The following is a 22,347-nucleotide window of genomic DNA, read 5'->3' as shown; positions in this document are numbered from 1 at the left end:
TGTGCAGGGGTTGAGACGTCTATCTCACTTGGGTGTGGACTCCGGTGGGGCTCTGACCGAGGGCTCTGCAGTGGAATGGAAGTGTGAGCACTTGGAGAGGAGCCCCCACTTCCTTGAGGTATGCCACCAACCTCCCTCTCATGGGTCAGGTCCCCCTCAGCGCCTGCAAATGGCTGGAGAGCACCTTGCTGCACATCAGGGGGGGCATGGGGACCCGTATCTGCAATGGCAGTCCTACTCAGAAGAACTTCCATGAAGGTCTGGTTTCTCTGTTCAATAGATGCCCATCGCTCCTCAAGAGATGTCATTCTATTCTGAACAATGTTTTCCATACCCTGGCGACTATGCTCCTCCATGGCCGTAGCTCTCCTCTCCTCTACCGTAGCCATCCTCTCCTGTACGGTAGCCAGCCTTACCATGGAGGTAGCAATCATTTCCACGGAGGTAGCCATCCTTTCCGTGGTGATGCATTCATGTGCCAATGACTCCACAAAGGCTGTGCTCATGTTCGCTATGGACTCCTCCATTCGCTCCACACTCGCAGCAACCCTAGAGACAAAACCTGCCAGAGACTCCTGCATCTGTGCCTGGAGTTCCATCACCTCTGATCTTATGGATGGACCCAGAGGCAGAGGGTCGACATGCTGCTGAGCCGAGCTGACAGAGTCCTGCGCCCTCCGACTAGGACTCTCCACTGCTGTCCCTGTCTCCACAATCTGCTGATGCTCACTTGTTAGCTGTGATACACCAGGTGACAACACTGCTCTATGTCCCGAAGGTCCCACTGAGATGTGAGTGTCTGCGCTGGTGCTGGGTGCGCTGAATTCTGGTGACGCTGTGCCCTCAGAGGTTGCAGCTTCCTCTGAGGAGTCTGGTTGCTCAGCCTCTTCTTCCTGGGTATGGGGGACGGATGCTTGTGATGGTCCTGTGGGGGAGTAAAGGAAAGAGTCAGAGATGTGATGCAAAGGCTACATGCACATAGCTTTTTGCAGATGCTCATAAGCCCATCTGTTACATCTTCACAATCATTATCAGCGACTCATGCAATGTCAAAGAGAGAGATGGGAAACTTTTCTGTCACCAGCTTGCTGTGTGTTACACCCATCTGTCCGTCCCCCACGCGCGAATCATCCTCAATGCCCATGATTTCCAGGATGGCCTCCTCCCAGGGGGTCAGGTGGGCTAATGAGGCTGTCCCACCTCCTGTCCTGGCTCGCTCTCTTTTGTTGTGAGCTCTCTTTTCCTGCAATGAGGGAGACAAGTGGAGGTTGAGTGAGAATGAAAGAGTGAGTGTAGAGATTGCATAGCATAGATACTTAGAAGGAGACAAAGATGGAGTGAGGTTGCAAGACCAAGGGTCCTCCCTGTGTGTTGTCAGTTGTGTTCAAAGCATCAGAGTGATAGGGAGTGTGAGGGCTGCATGGTGGAATAGTTATGTGAATGTGAGCATAGAGAGGGAATGGGTAAGGGTGCATGGATGTCAGTGTCAAGTGGGATATGAAGGAAGAGATTGCTAATGCTGAGTGCTGGTGAGGAAAGGCAATGGGGATCAGATTGAGGGTGATGGGAAATTCATATTCACTTTTCCAGTGCGCTGAAGTTCATGAAATCTTTTCCTGCACTGTATCCAGGTTCTGCGGGTTGTAGAAAGGGAGGGGTATTTGGTTTTGGGGTTATTGTCTGGCCAGTCAGGCATATCTGAGCTGCTCCAGGCCCCATGCGGTTTCGAATCGCTTCCCTTTCTGGTTCTGACCACCGGACTTATTTCAGTAGCGATATAGACAAAACGAGACTCGTGGTTGGGTGCAAAGAAGACCAACGTTTATTAAAAATAAAGAATAAATTGCTATACAGTGAAAATAATTATGAATACAGCACACTTGCACACTTTACTTAACGGGGAGGAGAGAAAACGGGCACATCGAGGGAAAATTGACTAAAAATGACAATTTAACAAAATTCCCCTTTAATTCCCACCCCTTATACCTATCTAGGTTGCCTTGTAATGGGCCAGAAAGTTTATGCTCACCAGTAAATGCCTGCTCCGTGCCCCTGCGACCTGCCTTGAATTCTTCACTGCCCCGAAGTAGAGATACCCCAGTAATTCAAAAGTAACTGCTGGTATTCCACTTCTTTGGGCGGGCTGCTGAGCTGTTCCTCTGGTAAGCAGGGCACTGGAGGCGAGGCGGTAGAGAGAGAGAGAATGGCTTCCCGAGGGGCTATCTTTATACCCCATTTGGGAGCCCTTATCTTCGCGCCCAAATCTGGACATATCCGGGGTACACAAAAGGAACCGATCTGTCCCCATTGACCATAATGGGTTTGAATGCGTTTCCTATTCATTTAACTGGTTTGTGCTCAGTTTAAAATGTCCCACTGATTTCTCAAGTGCTGGACAAACAAATCCTTAAGTGTTCAGTAAACATCCATTTGTCCTGCAGTTACATTCCAACCGCAATTGATTGACAGCTTCAAGTGCTTAAGCCCTTGGGTCAACACTGTTGAGAGCTTGTTAACAAACAATCCTTTGTTCGATGTTGAACTTCCTAAACCGCAGTTGATTGACAGTTTAAGTACCTCAAGTACTTCAGCCAGTGATGGGAAATGTTCAGACAGGCTGTCTTTCTCTTTTGCCACGAGGCCTGGCAGCCATCTTTGATGCCCTGGGTTTTAAAGGTACATTCCAACCAGGTTTTCTTTAATCAAATAATCTTCGGGGGCTGTCGAAATTTTCTGAAATTTTGCAAACCTTACAATCCTCCCTGGCATACTAAAACTTGCTTGCAGTATCCTGTTTAAAGGTGAGCAAGAATTTCTGACCCCCCACAAATAACCTTCCCTTATACTTATCTATATCTGTCTCTGATCCCTTAACACCTCCATCCCTCTTCCTCAGAGAGCACCGCAGTGCACAGTTGGCATCTATTGATAGAAAAACATGATTAGTTACAATAATTCAAGCATGGAGGGGTTCCAATGCCCCTGCACCACTTGTGACATAGTTTTAACACGATACAGCATCTTTAATGAGATTACCACCAAGCCAAAACATATCTGTTAAAAATACAAACCGAAGAAACGAGTTTCCCTTTTTTGTAATGCAATTGCCTGACACTTTAATAAATGGCACCATTCTTCAGCCATAAATGTATTTCAAACTTCCACAATCTACAAACACAACAATCCACAGGCATATACAATTTGTTCAATTGACTCTAAACAAGTAGTACAATCTCACAGTTAGGAACTAAATTCACACATTATTTCCTTTGGAGTTGGGACCAGTACATAATACAAATATAAAATAATTAACAAGCCTTTTGTAAACTCTTAGGCCTAGAAATTCAGTATAGCCACTTTTGGGGCGCTAAAGTCGGGCGGCCGCTAAAGTTTGCGCCCGGCGCAAAGTCACGCCCCCTTCACCGATATTCAGTCGCATCGCCCCAAGAGGTTGCTGCTGCGCTAAAACAGGCGATGCACGACTATCTTTAGGCGCTAAGCCGGCGGTGCTGAGCGATACCCCTGAGGCCGGGCGCAGCGCCGGTGCGGCGAGTTCTTGATTGACGGCAGACACTCTGGCGCCGGTCAGCTCTTAAAGGGGGAGGGTCGATTTGTTTGCCTGCCACGCCCTGCACACTGCAGCCCTCAACCTAGGCCTGACCACTTCAGCTTCACCTGCACAACGCCCAGGGCTATGGAGAAGGCCAGGGAGAGAGCGCAGCGCTTCAGCGACGGTGACCTGAGGCTGCTGGTTGGCGGAGTGGAGCGCAGGCGCCATGTTCTGTTTCCAGAAGGTGGCAAGAGGCCGCTGCCCAGCGCCTACCGGAAAGCCTGGAGGGAGGTCTCAAACAGGGTGTCTTCCAACAGCGTGGTTGCCAGGACTCCTGTGCAATGCCGGAAGAAGTTCAACGACCTCACTTGGGTTGTCAGGGTGAGTACCCTTTCCAGTGTCCTCCTCATCCTTGCATGTGCACCTCACTTTATGGGCAAAGGGACCTGAAAGCCCTAATGGCCAGCCCTCATCCAGCAGCTATGGGACTGGCATGAAAATCACTTGCACATTCAGCACTTGACACACTGTACAAGCTCTTCGACCATGGGAGGCAGTGCAGACAAGATCAGGGCTACACACTGTTCAAGCTATTCGACCATGGGAGGCAGTGCAGACAAGATCAGGGCTACACACTGTACAAGCTCTTCGACCATGGGAGGCAGTGCAGACAAGATCAGGGCTACACACTGTACAAGCTCTTCGACCATGGGAGGCAGTGCAGACAAGATCAGGGCTACACACTGTGCTTAGAGGCCGTCCTTTCTCTTGCAGGCCAAGGTGGCGCACAACCGGCGCAACCGAACTGAGACCGGGGGAGGCCGTCCTGACCTCAAAGAGCTCTCCGACCTCGACCAGCGTGTGGAGCGCATTATGGCAGGCCGGCTGATTGGCCCCGTCGCCAGTGGAGATGCCGACCCTGTTCTGGGCACCAATGGTAAAGGCATCACCTTTTGGACCTCTCTCGTTCCACTTGCACATGAGATCACCATCCTTTGCCACTGTCCGACCAATGCGGTGAATGGCAGCACTCATGCCTCCCTCGCTGCCGCCCTGTCCTCACTCTAAAGCTACTCTTGTGCCTTCCTGCTTTCAGATGGTGAATCGCCAGGTGAGGAGGCGGGCCCTCAAGCTGCCACTGTCAGCCCTTCGGAAGACGAGGAGGAGGAAGAGGAAGCCGGCCCATCAGTGCCACCCTCAGCCGCGCCAGCCCATGGTGATGTAGGGGACACGTCTTCCCTGGAGGGGAGCCGGGGGGAAGGGTCGGAGGAGAGTGAAGCTCCGGGGCCCAGCGGCCTGCAGCAACGCGGGAGGGGTGGGGAAGCTTGGCGGGCTTCTCCCCAGAGGGTGAGTGCGGCCTCCAGTCCTGTGATGGTCAGCGCAGAGGAGGTGCACCTCCTAGAGGAAATGGCCGTCCAGGCTGAGCGCAGGCACACTGAGCTCATGGCTGCAGTGGCAAGGATGCCTGACTCCATTGAATCTTTGTCAAGGAGTGTGCAGCAATTTGGAGCAGCACAGGCCAGGAGTCTGCAACAATTCAGTGCAGCACAGGCCAGGAGTCTGGAACTATTCAGTGCAGCACAGGCCAGGAGTCTGCAGGACTTCGCGGCAGCACAGTCGGCTTCTAGCCAAGTGCTCAGTCGTGCCGTCCATTCACTGGCTGGTGTCATGCGGACACAGACCAGGGCCACACGGGCACTAACTGCTGCCACCCTCGCTGGATCAGCCAGGCATCGCCAGGGCACCCGCCGCGCAGCAGCAGCCCAGCAGTCTGTCCTTCAGCTGTTTGCTGCGCATGCTGCAGTGCTGGCCCGTGCGAGTGCCACTGTATCAGGCGACCAGCGAGCACCTGCGATCTGCCAGGTTGGCACCATTCCTGCAGCCGACACTGCCACTCCGCCATTGCAGCTGCCACGAGCCGCTGGGCAGACTGCTGCCGCCCAGCCAGAGTTGGAGCAGTCAGCAGCCGGCCACTCCAAGGCCAGAGCTGGTGCAGGCCGACCCCCAAGGGCATCTGCCATCATGCCACCTGCCCCTCAGCAGCCTTCCCCCAGCCTTGCTGCAGCCACTGGGCTCCCATTGAGGAGCAGATGCAGGGCGGGCAGGGGCCAGGCAAGGATGCGCAAGGCATCGCCCTCGCAGGGCCAAAAGTAGAGGTATGCACAAATGCCTGGTGCTTGTTGTAAGGCCGACACTGGTGCAGTTGTTTTTGTGTAAGGCCGAGACTGGTGTCTTTCTTTTTGTAAGGCCGAGACTGGTAGTTTTGTGTTTTTGGAGGGGCCTTCTCCACATGAGCATGTAATGTGGGAAGGGCAGAGGTTTTCAATAAATTATTGTGGTTAAATTGCAGTGTGCATGGTTTTTTGGTTAAGTCCTGGTTGCCCTGCTCGGCTGAGGGCTTGTGGAGCGGCTACATTCATCTGCTGACATTGGCACAAGCCATTCCCTGAGAGGGGGCCTAGAACCGACGTTCAATAAGCCGGCGACGGGCGGCCCTTGCACTTTGTGCCTCCCTCCTGTGCTGGTCCTCCTCCTCCTCCTCCTCCTCCTGAGGTGGTCCTCCAATCTCTGGTGGCAGTGGCTGAGTCCTGCGGATAGCCAGGTTGTGCAGCATGCAGCAAACGACCACGAAATGGGAGACTCACTCCGGCGAATATTGTAGGGCTCCACCGGAACGATCCAGACAGCGGAACCGTTGCTTCAGGACGCCGATTGTTTGTTCGATGATGTTCCTGGTCGCTTGATGGCTCTCGTTGTATGCCTCTTCAGCAGGGGTGCTGGGCGCACGGAGCGGGGTCATCAGCCAGGTACACAAAGGATAGCCTTTGTCCCCGATAAGCCATCCTCGTGAGTGAGGCTGTGCCTGGAATACGTCTGCCACAGAAGTCTGTCGCAGGATGAAGGCATCGTGGCTGCTGCCTGGAAAGCGGGCATTGACAGCTAGGATGAGCTGCCTGTGGTCACACACCAGCTGGACGTTCAGCGAATGGTAGCCCTTCCGGTTGTGGTAATCCTCGGCATTCTCCAGAGGTGCCCGCAAAGCCACATGTGTGCAGTCAATGGCGCCCTGCACCATGGGGAAGCCCGCGAATGCTGCAAAGCCCATTGCACGCTGTTGCTGCTTGGCAAGGGCCATGGAGAAGGAGATGAACTGACGTCTCCTTTGGAAAAGGGCATTGGTCACCTGGTGGATGCAGCAATGCACGGCGAACTGGGAGATGTTGGCAATGTCCCCAGCAGCGGATTGGAAGGAGCCGGTGGCATAGAAGTTGAGAGCCACCGTCACCTTCACTGCCACCGACAGAGACGTCCTGCTCCTCAGCTGTGGCTGCAGATCACCGCCAAGCAGCTGGCAGATCTCTGTGACCACGTCCCTTCTGAATCACAGCCTCCGAACACACTGCTCCTCAGACATGTTGAGATAGGAGAACTGCTGGCGGTATACTCTGGGTGGGTAAGGCCTCCTTTGCCGACGCCTGTTGCCCCCTCTCCGTCTAGCCAGGGCTGCCACTCTCTCACAGCGTCTGTGAGCCCTTTGGATGTAATTGAGAAAGCCAGCGTTGACACCCATTGCAGCCCCCATAATATGCTGGCAAACAATGAGATGTCAATGAAGGCAAAGACTAGTGGAAAGCTGTGGCCTGAAGCCAGAAGTACCTGTCCGAGTGTTGGGCCAAAGCAGAAAGCTATCTACCTTGGTCTCTCTCCAAAGATCCGTTTCTCAAGAAGGAGTGCTGCGAAATGGCAGCCTTTTATAGTGCAGGAGGAGTGCCCTTTAATTTGCGCCCCCCGCGCCCTGCATCGGCTGAGCACCGTTCCACTCTAACAGTCGCTAGGGGCGCCAGGCGCACAATGGGGCGTTGCCACTGAAGTTCCGGTTCGGGGCGCACAAAGGGCGTTGCACGAGGAAATGACGTCATGATCTGCGTGCGCAGCTGAGCGCGCGCAAAGACTTTGCGCCGCCGCTAAACCTCTAGTGAAGTTGGGGCGAGGCGCAGATCGCGCTGCGCCCGGGCGCTAGCCGCCTAGCGCCCGACATCTACTCCTCCTAAGGCGCTAACGGCTGGCGCAACCAACTGAATTTCTAGGCCTTAATCTTAATCTGGATTTCCAATAACAGTTTAATTGCTGTGAACGATAATGTGCCAAGTATTGTTACACATTCTCCACGTCAATCAATGTGTTCTAGTGTGTGAAACTGAATAGAACATTTAAATTACTTCTCACGGACAGCGTCTGCCATCACCCAGGATTAGTTACAAGTCGGTCTTATTGACCTCTGAAAAGTCAAATTTACAGAATTCCTGAAACATCTTTTCTTGGGGTGACGGTTCGTATCCTCGGGCATTGGAGGGAGGCCTCCCCATACGTGAAACCGGTCTCACTAGAATACTGGGTTGCCTTGGATCCCAGTCATCCTGTCCAGCTCCCCTCGTGGGCATCTGCCTCCTGCAGACCCCTCCCTTCGTGGGCTAGGGGCGCTCCCTTCCCCGAGCGTCCAAAGACACGATGGTCCTCTGCACCTTCCGAAACTCTGAAAAAGACTTAAAAAAACATCTAGCCAGGTTCCCTGGCTCGGGTCCCGCGACCTCGGCTCACATAGACAACACTCTGGAACGGTACCATACTTAAAACTTATACTCTAATACTTAACACTACCGAATTGCAATATAAAATTAAAATTAACACATTCTAACTTAATCCTCTATACACATTACTTGAACAAAGCTATATACAAGCGTCGCCCGTCTCCGGGCGGCCAGTCTAATCCCTGTTTGGACTGTTGCAGGCTACTGCCTGCAGCGAAGCTGGACTGATCCCAACTTCTGGTCCCTCGCAGCTTATGGCTGCTCGTTGAGGACTTCTGTCTTTTGGCTTCTCCCTGACTCGGGAGACTGCCCTATTCCACTGGAAAGTGGGTGACCATACTTTCTCGGGCTGGGGTACCCAAAGAGACCTCCTAGGGAGTGTCGCTGGTGGGGCTACCCTGGCGGGCGGACCCTTAGCTCGGGTCACAGTCCTTGCTGGCTGGGGACCTTCTCCCTCGGGTCCCTCCCTTCCCAAACCTGGGCTGGGGACGGGCAATCCCTTGCCACCAGCTGCCAGTGGCTGAGAGTCTTCCCCTTCAGGTCTAAAACCTGGTTCAGGCTCCTCCCTGGAGTCCCATAAGAGAGGGGGAATCGCTCGGGGACTTCTCCCTTCACGCATGCGACTGCGCCTGCGTGTGCAGTCTGTGTGAGTGTACGCGCTGCAGGCTGAGTATTTCTAATCTCAGGTTCAATCCCAGCTGCCTGTTTCCCTGCCTCCAGCTTAAACAATTTGCATTGATTAATATGGAACCATTTTGTGCGTCGGGGCAGTTTTATTGCATAAACCATGGAGCTGGCTCTATCGACTATGTTATAGGGTCCCATGTATAGTGGCTCTAAACTCCCCACTCAGGCGTAGTTCCTAACCATCACTTGGTCCCCTATCTCCCACTGATGACTCTTGTTAGGCTCGAGCAGCAACCGGTTATTCCGATGCTGCTTCCCCATACTACTTGCTGCCTGCCCATAAATCTGTTTTAGGTGCTTGAGGAGTGCTCGGGCGAATTTGTCCTGATTTATTTCTCGAAGTTGCCCTTCAGTAAGGACTGGGGCTAGGACATGGGTGGGGGTCCTCATAACCCTACCGGTCATGAGTTTGTGCGGGGAATACCCTGTACCCTTGGACTGGCTGGCCCGGATCCCCATGAGGACTAGAGGCAGGACCTCTGCCCATTTTTGGGGTGACTCCACTGTCTCCTTCCTCAACTTTTCCTTAATGGTGCGGTTCATGTGCTCCACAATCCCTGAGGACTGTGGATTGTGAGCTACATGCCACTTCCCCTTGATGCCGAGCAGCATAAGGGTGTTCTGCATGACTTGGCCGGTGAAGTGGCTTCCCTGGTCGGACTCCACAAACTGGGGTAGTCCCCACCGCGAGAACACTTCTCGTACCAAGATCCTTGCAGTCCCCAATGCTGTGGCCGTTTTGCAGGGGAAGGCTTCCACCCACTTGGAAAACACGTCTACCAGGACGAGGCAATATTTGTAGCCTCCCTGGGCGGTGGGCAGGGGCCCGATGTAGTCGATCTGGATCGACTGCCATGCTCCCTCTACCCTCCTAACGTGTCCAATGGGCACTTTCCTTCTGTGGGGGTCAGGGTTATTTGCGGCGCACACAAGACAGCTAGCACAGAAATCGCGGACGTCTTCCCGGAGTCCTGGCCACCATCCCGCCTGTTCCACCCATTGCTAGGTGGTCTCAGGCCCGGGGTGTCCCAATCCCGGCCCCACATGGGCCAGTTGAAGGAACTCCCTCCGGTGTTGCTGGGGTACTACCCACTGTTCCTCTCTGAACAGCATGCCTTCCCTTATGAAGAGGGGGGCTGCGCCGTAAGGGCCTTCTAACTTACTGCCCTCCATTACTGCACTAATAACAGTTTTCAGGACATGGTCCTGGGCTTGGACTGTTTTACGATCCGGGGCTAACACTACCCCTAAGCTCCCTTGGATCCCATCCCTGCCTCTAACTGCCGCCACGGGCCCGGACTCATACGGGTCCCAGAAAGTGCCTGTGTGAGCACCCTCCTTGGCCAGCATGTCGGCTTGCTGGTTACCCTGGCTGCGGGGTTCTGTGGAGGAATGGGCCTTCACTTTGTGGATGAAGACCTCGCCTCCCTCCCCCACGGCTGCCAGGATTTTCTCCAGCAGGGGCTTTACTGTTAAGGGCCTCCCGTCGGCGGAGTTATACCCACGACGGGACCAGATGGCCAGGTATTCCGTACACGAGTTGCAAGTGAACATGCTGTCAGAGCAAATCGTGTACGGGGTAGGGAAGATTTCGGGGTGGGTAACCACGTACATCACCGCGGACAGTTCAGCCTGTTGGGTGCTCATGGTATTGGGGAGCTTGATTGCCAAAGCAATGTTTGCCGTTGGGTCATAGACTCCACAACCCCTGAGTCGTTTGCCAGCAGATACCATGCTGGAACCGTCTACATAGATCTCGCGGCCTGAGGGATGTATCCCGGCCCGTAAACCTATGTTCACCTCCCATACCCCGTCTATGGAACACCGATTGGCTGTTCCAGGATATACCATATTGGCCGCGAGCTTTGGCTCGCAAAGGCCCCTCACCCTCAGATCCATCTGTGAGAGGAGGAGGGTCCAGCGCGCAATGCGGGCACTGCTAACTGTCCCATCTTTAATCCTCCCGTCCAGAAGCATCTGGGTGGGTGTATGGTGTGTGAGGAGGGTGATGGGAGAGGTGCCTGTGAAGATCAAGGATCTTTTCACAGCCCAATACGTGGCCAAAAGGTGCCGTTCGCATATTGAGTAGCTCCTCTCCACATCACTGAGTACTCTGGAGGAGTAAACCACGGGCCTTAGCCTACCGTGCCGCTCTTGGAGCAACACAGCACTCAGGCTATCCCCACTAGCCGCTACCTCCAGAAAGAACTCCTTCTCCCCATCTATAGCTCCTAGGGCTGGTGCGGTCTGCAAGTCTCCCTTGAGTTGGACAAATGCTGCCTGGCAATCCTCATCCCAAGACCACTCCACTCCCTTGTGTAGGAGTCGGAGCAGGGGGGCTGCTGTGGCTGCATAGTCTTCAATGAAGTCCCTGCAGTACCCTGTTAACCCTAGGAATGACCTCACCCCTCTCACTGTGTTGGGGACCGGCAATTCCTGGATCGCTTCCCTCCTAGCCTTGTCTGTGGCTCTCTCCCCTGCACGGACGGTTAGACCCAGGAATTTAACTTCCTGCTGACCGATCTGCGCCTTTTTCGGGTTGACCTTGAACCCTTTATTCTGTAGCAGCTCCAGCAGTTCGGTGAGTAGCGGGCCATGCTCCCCGACTGAGTCGGTAAACAAAAGCAGGTCATCCACATACTGCAGCAACTGGGTGGGCTGACTAAATTCCTTCAAGCTACCTGCCATACACTGGTGGAAGATGCTGGGGCTGTTATGGAAGCCTTGTGGCAAGCAGTTCCAAGTATACTGTTGCCCCTTAAAAGTGAAAGCAAACTTATACTGGTCCTCCCTCCTCAAGGGGATGGACCAGAACCCATTTGAAATATCCAGCACCGTGAACGTGGTCGCGGATGCTGGAATATTCCCGATGAAGTCGGCCACTGCTGCCACTGTGGGGGCGCACGCGGGGATATTGCTGTTGAGCACCCGATAGTCCACCGTGGCTCTCCATGAATTGTCCGGTTTTCTAACCGGCCAAAGCGGAGAGTTAACATGGATGGCTATGGGCCTCAACACTCCCTGCTGCACTAAAGAGGACATGGCTGCCTCCATGTCGGGTTCTGCTTCTTTGGGGAAATTATGCTGTTTCTGGGGCTGGGCCATGGGGTCCCCGTCCACTCTAACCTCAAACCCTGTGACCCTCCTGCAGTCGTGCTTATGCGTGGCAAACGCAGCTAGTTTGGCCTGCACGACTGCCTGAAATTCCCCCGGGACACCATCGACCATGAGCCCGAGGTTGTAACCTTCTTTAGGCTTCACAGTACACAGGGTCCTCTTCCCTTCCTTGCTCGGAATGATTACTACACCTCCCTCCTCACCCGTGTTGGCTCCCCAAAGGCAATGATTGCGGAGATCCACGAGGATCCCGTGGCCCACCAGGAAGTCGGCTCCTAGGATCCCCTTCCCTCCCTCCGCCTCCCACCTTGCCAGGATGCACGTCCATTTGGTCCGGATCGTGCCCAGGCAGATTGAGAGCGGCTTGGAGAATACTCCCGCCTGTTCCTTACTGGTGAACCCCGATAGGGCGTATGGAACCCCGCTAGACAGAGGTGAGGTGGTGGGATTATCTGCGTGGATCACGGTGCATGATGCTCCCGTATCCAGTAGATAGGTCCCTTTAACCCTCTCTACCTCCATCTGTACAAGCGGTCTCTTCCATCCGTCATACCGGAGGTCACACAGGTAGACAGTGATATACCTATCAATTCATTCCATGAAAAGCGACGAGTTAAGATAGTAACTATAGGTTTTTATTGGCTAAATAACAGAGCCCACCCTCGTGGGTGATCGGTTCCAACAAGGAAGAATACTAGCCAAGCGGTCACCTTTATACCTGGGCAAGCAGGCGGAGCCATGGGCGGAGTCAGCTGAGGTATGCCTAGGTATAACAGCGTGCGTGGCAAGAGGTAACCTTGTGTAGTGATAACAACAGTGTAAACAGTGATAACAACAGTGCAACAATAGTGAACGGTTGTGAACGGTAACAGTGGTTTACCACATTCACCCCTTGTTTAAAATTGAGTCCGGCGGGGCGAAGTGTACTACCAGTTCGTGTATGTCAGTCTCTCAGGAGGCCTCGTAAGCCTTTCTGATCGGCGCAGCAGCGGCGGCGGTGGTGCAGTATCCAATGTTAATGCTGGTGTCTGCGTGGTCGACGAAGGCTCCTGGGGTTCCGGCATGCCGTCTACAGGAGCTGGATTTGGGGGAGTGGTGGGGGGTAACGGTGGTATCTCAGGGGTGCCCGAGGGTGTGAGGTCTCGCAAGGAGACAGTGTCGTCCCGCCCGTCTGGGTATGCCACATAGGCGTACTGGGGGTTGGCGTGCAGGAGGTCCACCCTCTCGACCAGGGGGTCCGTTTTATGGGCCCTCACGTGCTTCCGCAGCAAGACGGGCCCCGGAGAAGTCAGCCATGTTGGTAGCGAGGTTCCCGTAGTCGACTTCCTGGGGAAAACAAACATTCGTTCATGGGGGGTGGCGTTAATGGCAGTGCAAAGCAGTGACCGGATGGAATGGAGTGCTGCCGGGAGGACTTCCTGCCAGCGAGAGATTGGGAGGCCCTTAGACTTTAGGGCTAAGAGGACGGCCTTCCAAACTGTCGCGTTTTCTCTTTCCACCTGGCCGTTCCCCCGGGGGTTGTAGCTGGTGGTCCTGCTCGCAGCAATACCTCTCGCGAGCAGGAACTGGCGAAGTTCCTCGCTCATGAAGGATGCGCCCCGGTCGCTATGTATATAGTTCGGGAACCCGAACAAGGCGAAGAGGTCGTTCAGGCATTTGATGACCGTGGTACTGGTCATGTCTGGGCAGGGGATGGCAAAGGGGAAATGGGAGTACTCGTCAATAATGTTGAGGAAGTACACATTACGGTCAGAGGACGGGAGGGGCCCCTTAAAATCGATGCTCAAGCGCTCGAAGGGGCGGGTGGCCTTGATCAGGCTTGCTCTGTCCGGCCTATAGAAATGCGGTTTGCATTCGGCACAGGTTTGGCAGTTCCTGGTCATGGTCCTGACCTCCTCGATGGAGTAGGGCAGGTTGCGGGCCTTAATGAAGTGGTAAAGTCTGGTGACCCCGGGGTGGCAGAGGTCGTTGTGGAGGGTCCGTAGTCTATCAACTTGCGCGAGGAGGGTAAATCGTTTGCCTGCCAGGTAATGCCTCCAGCGTCGTACCGCCTCCACAATTGCCTGGGCCTCCTTCTCGACAGACAAGTGTCGGATCTCAGGGCCCTGGAGGGTCCTTGAGAAGAAGGCCACAGGTCTCCCCGCCTGGTTAAGGGTTGCCGCTAGGGCGAAGTCGGAGGCATCGCTCTCCACTTGGAAAGGGATGGACTCATCCACAGCATGCATTGTGGCCTTCGCAATGTCTCCTTTTATGAGGGAGAAGGCTGCGCCTGCTTCTGCTGTCAGGGGGAAGGAGGTGGACTTCATGAGGGGTCTGGCTTTGTCCGCATAATTCGGCACCCATTGGGCATAGTAAGCGAAGAGCCCCAGGGTTCTCTTCAGCGCCTTTGGGCAGTGGGGGAGGGGAAGCTCCATGAGGGGGCGCATTCTTTCGGGGTCGGGGCCGATGACTCCGTTCTCTACTACGCAGCCGAGGATGGCCAGGCGCGAGGTATTAAACACACATTTATCCTTATTGTAAGTGAGATTCAGCCGTTGGGCCGTACGGAGGAATTTCTCCAGATTAACATCATGGTCCTGCTGGTCGCGGCCGCAGATGGTGATGTTATCTAGATAAGGGAACGTGGCCTGAAGCGCGTTCTGGTCGACCATCCGGTCCATCTCCCTTTGGAAGACCGAGACTCCGTTGGTGACGCCGAAGGGAACCCTAAGGAAGTGGTAGAGGCGGCCGTTCGCCTCGAAGGCGGTATACTGGCGGTCCTCAGGGCGGATAGGGAGTTGGTGATAGGCTGACTTGAGGTCAATGGTGGAGAATACCCGGTACTGTGCAATCTGGTTGACCATATCAGATATGCGGGGAAGGGGGTGTGCGTCCAGCTGGGTGTACCGGTTTATGGTTTGGCTGTAGTCGATGACCAGGCGGTGTTTATCGCCGGTCTTAACGACTACGACCTGGGCACGCCAGGGGCTGCTGCTCCCCTCGATGATGCCCTCCTTCAGGAGTCGCTGCACCTCAGAGCTAATAAAAGCTCTGTCCCTGGCGCTGTACCGCCTGCTCTTGGTAGCGACGGGTTTACAGTCACGGGTGAGGTTAGCGAACAAGGAGGGGGGCGGGACTTTGAGGGTGGAGAGGCCGCAGGTGGTACGCGGTGGGCGGTTTAAAATTTGCTGGTTGTAGACTGTGAGTGGGGGGAGGGGTCCACCGTAAGCCAAAGTGACACTTTGAAGGTGGCATTGGAAATCCAGCCCTAGTAGGACAGCAGCGCAGAGCTGGGGCAGGATGAGAAGTTTAAAATTTTTATATTCCGTGCCCCTAACCAACAGGGTCACTACACAGTAGCCGCTAATGTCTGTTGAATGGGACTTCGCCGCCATCGAGATCCGATGGCACACTGGCCGGACAGTGAGGGAGTAGCAGCTCACCGTGTCTGGATGAATAAAACTCTCCGTGCTTCCGCTGTCGAACAGGCAGGACGTGGCGTGGCCGTTTACTTCGATGTCCATCATGGACTTGCACAGATGATGCGGGAGAGCTTGGTCAAGCGTGACGGAGGCCAGTGTATGGCTGAGCGAGCTGCTGTAGTCTGCAGGCGAGGCGGTGGTCGGGTCTGGAGACAAAACGGCGGCCGAGTGCGGCGAACAAAATGGCGGCGCCCATGACGCGGGTCCCCACGAAGTTGGACAAAATGGCGGGGAAGATGGCCGCCCCCACAACTCACATGAGGCACTGCTGGCGTCTGTGGCCTTGATCAAAGATGGCTGCCCCCACGACCCACCTGAGGCAATGCTGGCGTCTGTGGCCTTGATCAAAGATGGCCGCCCCCACAACTCACATGAGGCAATGCTGGCGTCTGTGGCTTTCCCCCTGCAGACGTTTACAAAGTGGCCTTTCTTTTTGCAGCTGGAGCAGGTCGCGTTCCTTGCAGGGCAGCGCGCCCTTTGATGTCTCGCCTGGCCACAGAAGAAGCAGCTGGCGGCCCGATCGCGGAGGTCCGCTGCCACAGCGGGTCCCAGGGGTGGCGGTCCTGATCGATTCCGGGACACCGACGCCGTGGTGGGTCCCAGGGGCGGCGGTGCGAGGGGAATTGCGGCCGGAGTCGGGCCCGAGTCCCAGGGTCGCGCAGCACAGTACCTGGAGTACGCCTCGAGGTCCCGATGGGCCACTTCCAGAGAGCGAGCGAGGGCTGCAGTTGTATTCAAGTCGAGGTCCTTTGATTCGAGCAGTCTTTGCCGTGAGTAGTCGGACCGAAGGCCTTTCACGAAGGCATCGCGGATATTTCCTTCCGTATTTTCTGCAGCCGTTACAGCTTTAAAGTCACAGTCCCTGCCGAGTGTTTGTAGCGCCCGTAAAAATTCATCTACAGACTCTCCTGGCTGTTGCGAGCGGGATCTTAGGAGATGTCTGGCATACATAGAATTTACAGGGCTCCGGTACTGCTCTTTTAGCAGGTTGAGGGCGTCCTCGTATGTAGCAAGGTCCCGGATGAATGCAAATACTTTAGGGCTCACCTGGGCAGTCAGAACTCTTAGTTTGGATCCCGGAGGCACGCTGGATTCTCCCAGGTAGGATTCGAAACAGCTCAGCCAGTGTTCGAAGTCGAGGGCTGAGTTCGCTGCCTGTGGGTTTAGATCCAGGTACGGCGGTCGGAGGGCTCGCAGCCAGGCCGGCTGCTGTGGCTGTTGTAGCTGGCCGTTTGGCTGGTCGTTTGGCTGCTCCGATCCACTCATATCAAAATTTAGCCAATAAAATTGATATACCTATCAATTCTTTCCATGAAAAGCGACGAGTTAAGATAGTAACTATAGGTTTTTATTGGCTAAATAACAGAGCCCACCCTCGTGGGTGATCGGTTCCAACAAGGAAGAATACTAGCCAAGCGGTCACCTTTATACCTGGGCAAGCAGGCGGAGCCATGGGCGGAGTCAGCTGAGGTATGCCTAGGTATAACAGCGTGCGTGGCAAGAGGTAACCTTGTGTAGTGATAACAACAGTGTAAACAGTGATAACAACAGTGTAACAATAGTGAACGGTTGTGAACGGTAACAGTGGTTTACCACAGACAGGCTGTGTGGGCTCTAGTCATTGTGGGGCGGCAGAGGGGGCCGAGGGAACTACAGCACCGGTGGTGGCAGCTATTTTTCCCTGGCTGGCCAGGAGGAGAGATCGTAGGGACTATAAAAATGACTCAATCGCAGCGGGAGGGATATCTGGCCCTGCCTTTTGGGCTGGGGCTGTGGGATCCTTTCCCTTGTTATCTTTCCAGGGATTCTTACAGTCTTTTCTCCAGTGACCGTCTTTCCCGCACCCATAACAATTTAACCTAGCCTGGGAGGGACGGTTCCCCTCCTGGTGCCAGTCTTTCTTACTCTGGCTCCCAGGTTTAACCTCATGGACTTTTCCCTTGGGTTGGGGCGCCTCGATACACCTCATGTTTCTAAAGGCTACTGTGAGCTGGCGGATCACCGCTTCTTCGGTGGTCTGGGGGTTTCGGGGGTCAAACCAAGCCGTGACCTGGGCTTGGATCTGGGGTAGGCTGTTTGTCATAAGACAACGGAGCCAGTGAGTCAATTGGACTGGGTTCAGTGCTGCCCGCCCTGGTATTCCTGGGCATGCGCTCCGGTAGACTGGCCACAGCCTGTCTGCGAACGCCTGCGGGGACTCCCCTGGGAGCTGCACTGTTCTTTCTACCCGGGCGAACGGACTACCATCATTGAGTCCCATGGCCTCCAATATCTCATTCCTCAGATCCTCATAATCCTTCTGCCCTCTTTTGCACTCGCCAGATAGGGTCTGGAGGAGATCATCTCCCAGGGAAAACAGCAGCATTTTTGCTTGCTCTGCGTCATTGCAGTCATTAACACAAGCTGCTTGTTCTATCTCCCTGAAGTGCAGTGAGGGGTCTCCCTTTTTAGTGAGCTTGGGGATGTGGCTACCCATGTCCCTGAGATGGTGGGTGCCATACGGAACCACAAACTGATTCTGGATGACCCCTGGGTCATCTTCATCAACGGGCGGACCGTACCTCCATTGTCGGAGGGGGTACACTGGTCCTGGTCCCGGCCTATCTAGCGGGGTCTGCTGTGCTTCCTCTACCACCTCATCCTCCACCCCCCCTCACTGCCAGAGCTCCTGAAAGCTCGGAGCTGTGGGTGGCGGTCGTGAGACCTCTGATTCCCTAACCAACTTCGTTCTGGGTGTTGCCTGTGGGACGGTTCTATTTGGGTTGCCGGTAAAGTCCGACTGACCTGTCTTCGGGCTGATAAGACATATCATCCCCTTTGCCCTCTTTAAAGCCATATTCAAGCTTTCTATCTCTTCCCTACAGGGGCCATGATCTGCTTCCTCAAACCCTTGGCCGCAGGCCAGCTTATACGCTGCCTTTACTTCCCTAACTTTTTCCTCCTGGTCTCTTACTTCTTGTATGAGGCGGGCATTCTCCTCCCGCACCCGCATCTCATTGCTCTTGGCCTCTGCAACTAGGCACTTCAGGTACTCTAACTCGTACCTCGTGTGGCTTTTGCCCTCACTAAACTGGTCCACCAGGTGCTCTATCTTGGCCTGGTATTCTTCAATCTCCATTTCCTTATCCCAACTCTCTGCTTTAACTTCCCTGAGCCTGCAGGTACCTAACCACAGACATATCAGAGGTGTGATAAAAAGAAAACCAATAACTGCTGCTCTCTCCAGACCCAGACCACCGTCTGCTACATCGCATACTGTTGCCGACGGTCCTGCCGCGGTCGCCATTTTGTAGAAAAGGGAGGGGTATTTGGTTTTGGGGTTATTGTCTGGCCAGTCAGGCGTATCTGAGCTGCTCCAGGCCCCGTGCAGTTTTGAATCGCTTCTCTTTCTGGTTCTGACCGCCGGACTTATTTCAGTAGCGATATAGTCAAAACGAGATTCATGGTTGGGTGCAAAAAAGACCAACGTTTATTAAAAATAAAGAATAAATTGCTATACAGTGAAAATAATTATGAATACAGCACACTTGCACACTTTACTTAACGGGGAGGAGAGAAAACGGGCACATCGAGGGAAAATTGACTAAAAATGACAATTTAACAAAATTCCCCTTTAATTCCCACCCCTTATACCTATCTAGGTTGCCTTGTAATGGGCCAGAAAGTTTATGCTCACCAGTAAACGCCTGCTCCGTGTCCCTGCGACCTGCCTTGAATTCTTCACCGCCCCGAAGTAGAGATACCCCAGTAATTCAAAAGTAACTGCTGGTATTCCACTTCTTTGGGCGGGCTGCTGAGCTGTTCCTCTGGTAAGCAGGGCACTGGAGGCGAGGCGGTAGAGAGAGAGAGAATGGCTTCCCGAGGGGCTATCTTTATACCCCATTTGGGAGCCCTTATCTTCGCGCCCAAATCTGGACGTATCCGGGGTACACATTGACCGTACTGGGTTTGAATGCATTTCCCATTCGTTTAACTGGTTTGTCCTCAGTTTAAAATGTCCCACTGATTTCTCAAGTGCTGGACAAACAAATCCTTAAGTGTTCAGTAAACAGTCCTTTGTCCTGCGGTTACATTCCAACCGCAATTGATTGACAGCTTCAAGTGCTTAAGCCCTTGAGTCAACACTGTTGAGAGCTTGTAAACAAACAATCCTTTGTTGGATGTTGAACTTCCTAAACCGCAGTTGATTGACAGTTTAAGTACCTCAAGTACTTCAGCCAGTGATGGGAGATGTTCAGACAGGCTGTCTTTCTCTTTTGCCATGAGGCCTGGCAGCCATCTTTGATGCCCTGGGTTTTTAAGGTACATTCCAACCAGGTTTTCTTTAATCAAATAATCTTCGGGGGCTGTCGAAATTTTCTGAAATTTTGTAAACCTTACAGTGTGACTCCCAAGGAGTTGACCTCCTCAGCCACCTGCATCCACACTGCCTTGGTCTGAGTGGGAGGCCTCTTTCTCCCTGATGAAGGGAACAGCACCTCCCTGTTGGCCCTAACCCCATCGACTAATGCCTGCAGTGCCGCCTCGTCAAAGCGAGGAGCTGATCTGGCCCTCCCACTTGTCATTTTTGCTGCAGCTCCCTCACACTGCACAGTCAAGAAGCTTGACAGTCTGCAGAAGAAGCAAGGCTTGCTGTGGACCTTAAATGCAGCAGCAATGATGATGTCATCGGAGGGGATTTTCAGTCATGAAAAACCCATTTGCAAAGACTTCCCACACGTTGGAAATCAATAGGCCAATTGAGTTAAAATTGCATCAATCTCCCACATCCATTTAGATTCGTGTGGGAAACACAAAATTCGGATAACACGACAACAGCCCGCACCTGAGTTAAATTCCAGCCCATTGAGTAACAGCACTGTGATTGTACACAGAGCGGGGAAGTTGAGAGACAGAGGATGAAGATTCCCTCCGCCCTTTTTAAAAATTCAAATTGAATTGAAATGATTTAAAATTTTATTCAAATTGTTTTATTAAAGAACGTTACCACATTATACCAGCCATCACAAACGCGTCCGCTATACACGGTGGGGACTGTACAGAGTGGCAAGAGGACATAAGCTTAAAATTAGAACTAGGCCATTTTGGAGGGAAACCAGGAAGCACTTTGTTGCACAAAAGGGAGTGGAAATCTGGAACTCTCTCCTCCAAAAGACCATGGATGCTGGGACAGTTGGAGCTTTCAAGACTGTGATTGATAGATTTTTGTTGGGTAACGGTATCAAGGGATATGGAGCTAAGGCGGGTAAATGGAGTTGAGGTACAGATCAACCATGATCTAATTGAATGATGGAGCAGGCGCAAGGGGCTGAATGGCCTCATCCTGTACCCATGTTCCTATGCTTTTCAGTTTAAAGTTTACCCTGTGTGCATTTTTTTGGGGAACTGTGGAGAACTGTGTGATGGTATGTTGTATCCTGATTGCGGCCTCATATTTTTCCGCGCTCGAAACACGGACAGAGCACGGGGCAGGTGTTCCATGATTTCAGGGCTGCCATCTTCGATTCCACTGACCCTCGAAAGAGCTTCTGCCCCTTTGATGTTTCTCGCCAGGTCTTGCTGGGATTTTCCACTCTGGCTCCGGCCGGCTCCCTCTTGATGGAGGAAAGCCTTAAAACTTAATCAGGGCTGGGGTGGAAATGGAGGAGCAGGGAAATTCCCCCTCCCCTTCCCTCTCACAATCACCCACCTAAAATGGAGGCGATAGGCCTGCATTGAGGACTTTGCAGACCCTGTGGAGGAAGAAGGTGGATTAAATTTTAAAAGATACTGAAAATGATTGATAAATAAGATCTTGTTTTGTTTCTGATTTAAGGAATCGAGCCACCGCTGATGGAGCATCTGCTAACACAAACCAGCTAAGCACCCCATTAAAGGTGACAGTAAATATTAACAAAGATCCCCTCCTGGATTATGGATTTATTGTATCAGAAGAAACACCAATGTGTGTGAAGTCTGTCACTGCAGGTAAATATCAGGGTTGGAGAGGAGGGGAGGGAGGAGTAGGGATGGGGAGGGGATTAGGGGTAGGATTGCTGGGGAGGGCTTTTTAGCTGTTGACCTATGTGTTACTTGTACCATTGCAGCACTTCCAACATCAACCTCCGATCTCGTGTCACAATTCCTCCTGTACATGCATAGACCTCTGCCAACACGTCACCAACTTTGCCACTATGCCAACATTTGGGCGGTAGCGTAAAATGGACGACAGCGAATCGGCAGCCTGTTTCACACCATGCCCGATTTTCTAATCCATTGAAGTCAACTGCAAAGATAATCGGGCGGGGTGTAAAATGGGTGGCCGATTGGCTATCGCCGTTTTGCGCTACCACACAAGATCAATTTCACTCCCTTTTTTTTGTTGAAGACATAATTGGTTGCTCACTCTCTTCCCCTTCATGGCATTGATTTTTAAAATTTGTTTTCTTGACATGGGCAATGCTGGCAAGGCCATATTCATTGCCTACCTCTAGTTACCCTGCGAAGGTGATGGTGGGCCTTCTCCTTGAACTGCTGCAGTACAAGTGCTGATTGTACTCCCACAATGGCGTTGCATCAGAACAGAAATAGTCCATTCAACCCCTCGAGCTTGTTCCACCATTCAATGCGATCTGTACCTCAACTCCATTTACCAGTCATTGATCCATAATCCCTTGATACCTTTACCCAACAAAAATGTTAGGTAGGGAATTCCAGGATATTGATCCAGCAACAAGGAAGTTCTTTCCCAAACTTTGTGGGAATGCTTTCCGCAGCACTGGGGCTTGTTATGTCTGCACCGTTATTCCATTGCCATTCTGTCACATCTAATTTTACACAGTTACAATGAATAGAGGTTCTGGCCTCATCCATGGCTTCACTTGAACAGGTGACAAGAAGCAAAATGTCTGTGATATAGTTGACGCTGAACAAACCTAGCAAAAGGACCATTTTGGGTACACAC

At 53.2% G+C, this 22,347-nt stretch overlaps 1 protein-coding gene across 7 annotated transcripts in view; it reads left to right on the top strand.

Annotated features, from left to right (window-relative positions):
- Positions 1-22,347, top strand: part of frmpd1a (FERM and PDZ domain containing 1a) — a 294,153-nt gene that overhangs the window by 96,480 nt on the left and 175,326 nt on the right. For 5 of the 7 annotated variants that reach the window (XM_085983574.1, XM_085983583.1, XM_085983564.1 and 2 more), the window contains exon 3: positions 21,220-21,371. The exons of the other annotated variants lie outside the window; for them this stretch is intronic. In XM_085983574.1, the coding sequence (XP_085839700.1) occupies positions 21,220-21,371 (152 nt within the window). The remainder of the gene's footprint in view (positions 1-21,219; positions 21,372-22,347) is intronic. 7 annotated transcript variants of the gene reach the window in all.

Source organism: Somniosus microcephalus, chromosome 1 (assembly GCF_052327205.1).
Source record: "Somniosus microcephalus isolate GS21.2 chromosome 1, FLI_Smic_1.0, whole genome shotgun sequence".
Lineage (NCBI taxonomy): Eukaryota > Metazoa > Chordata > Chondrichthyes > Squaliformes > Somniosidae > Somniosus > Somniosus microcephalus.
Note: the sequence above shows the minus strand (reverse complement) of the source record. Positions and strands in the feature narration are given on the sequence as shown.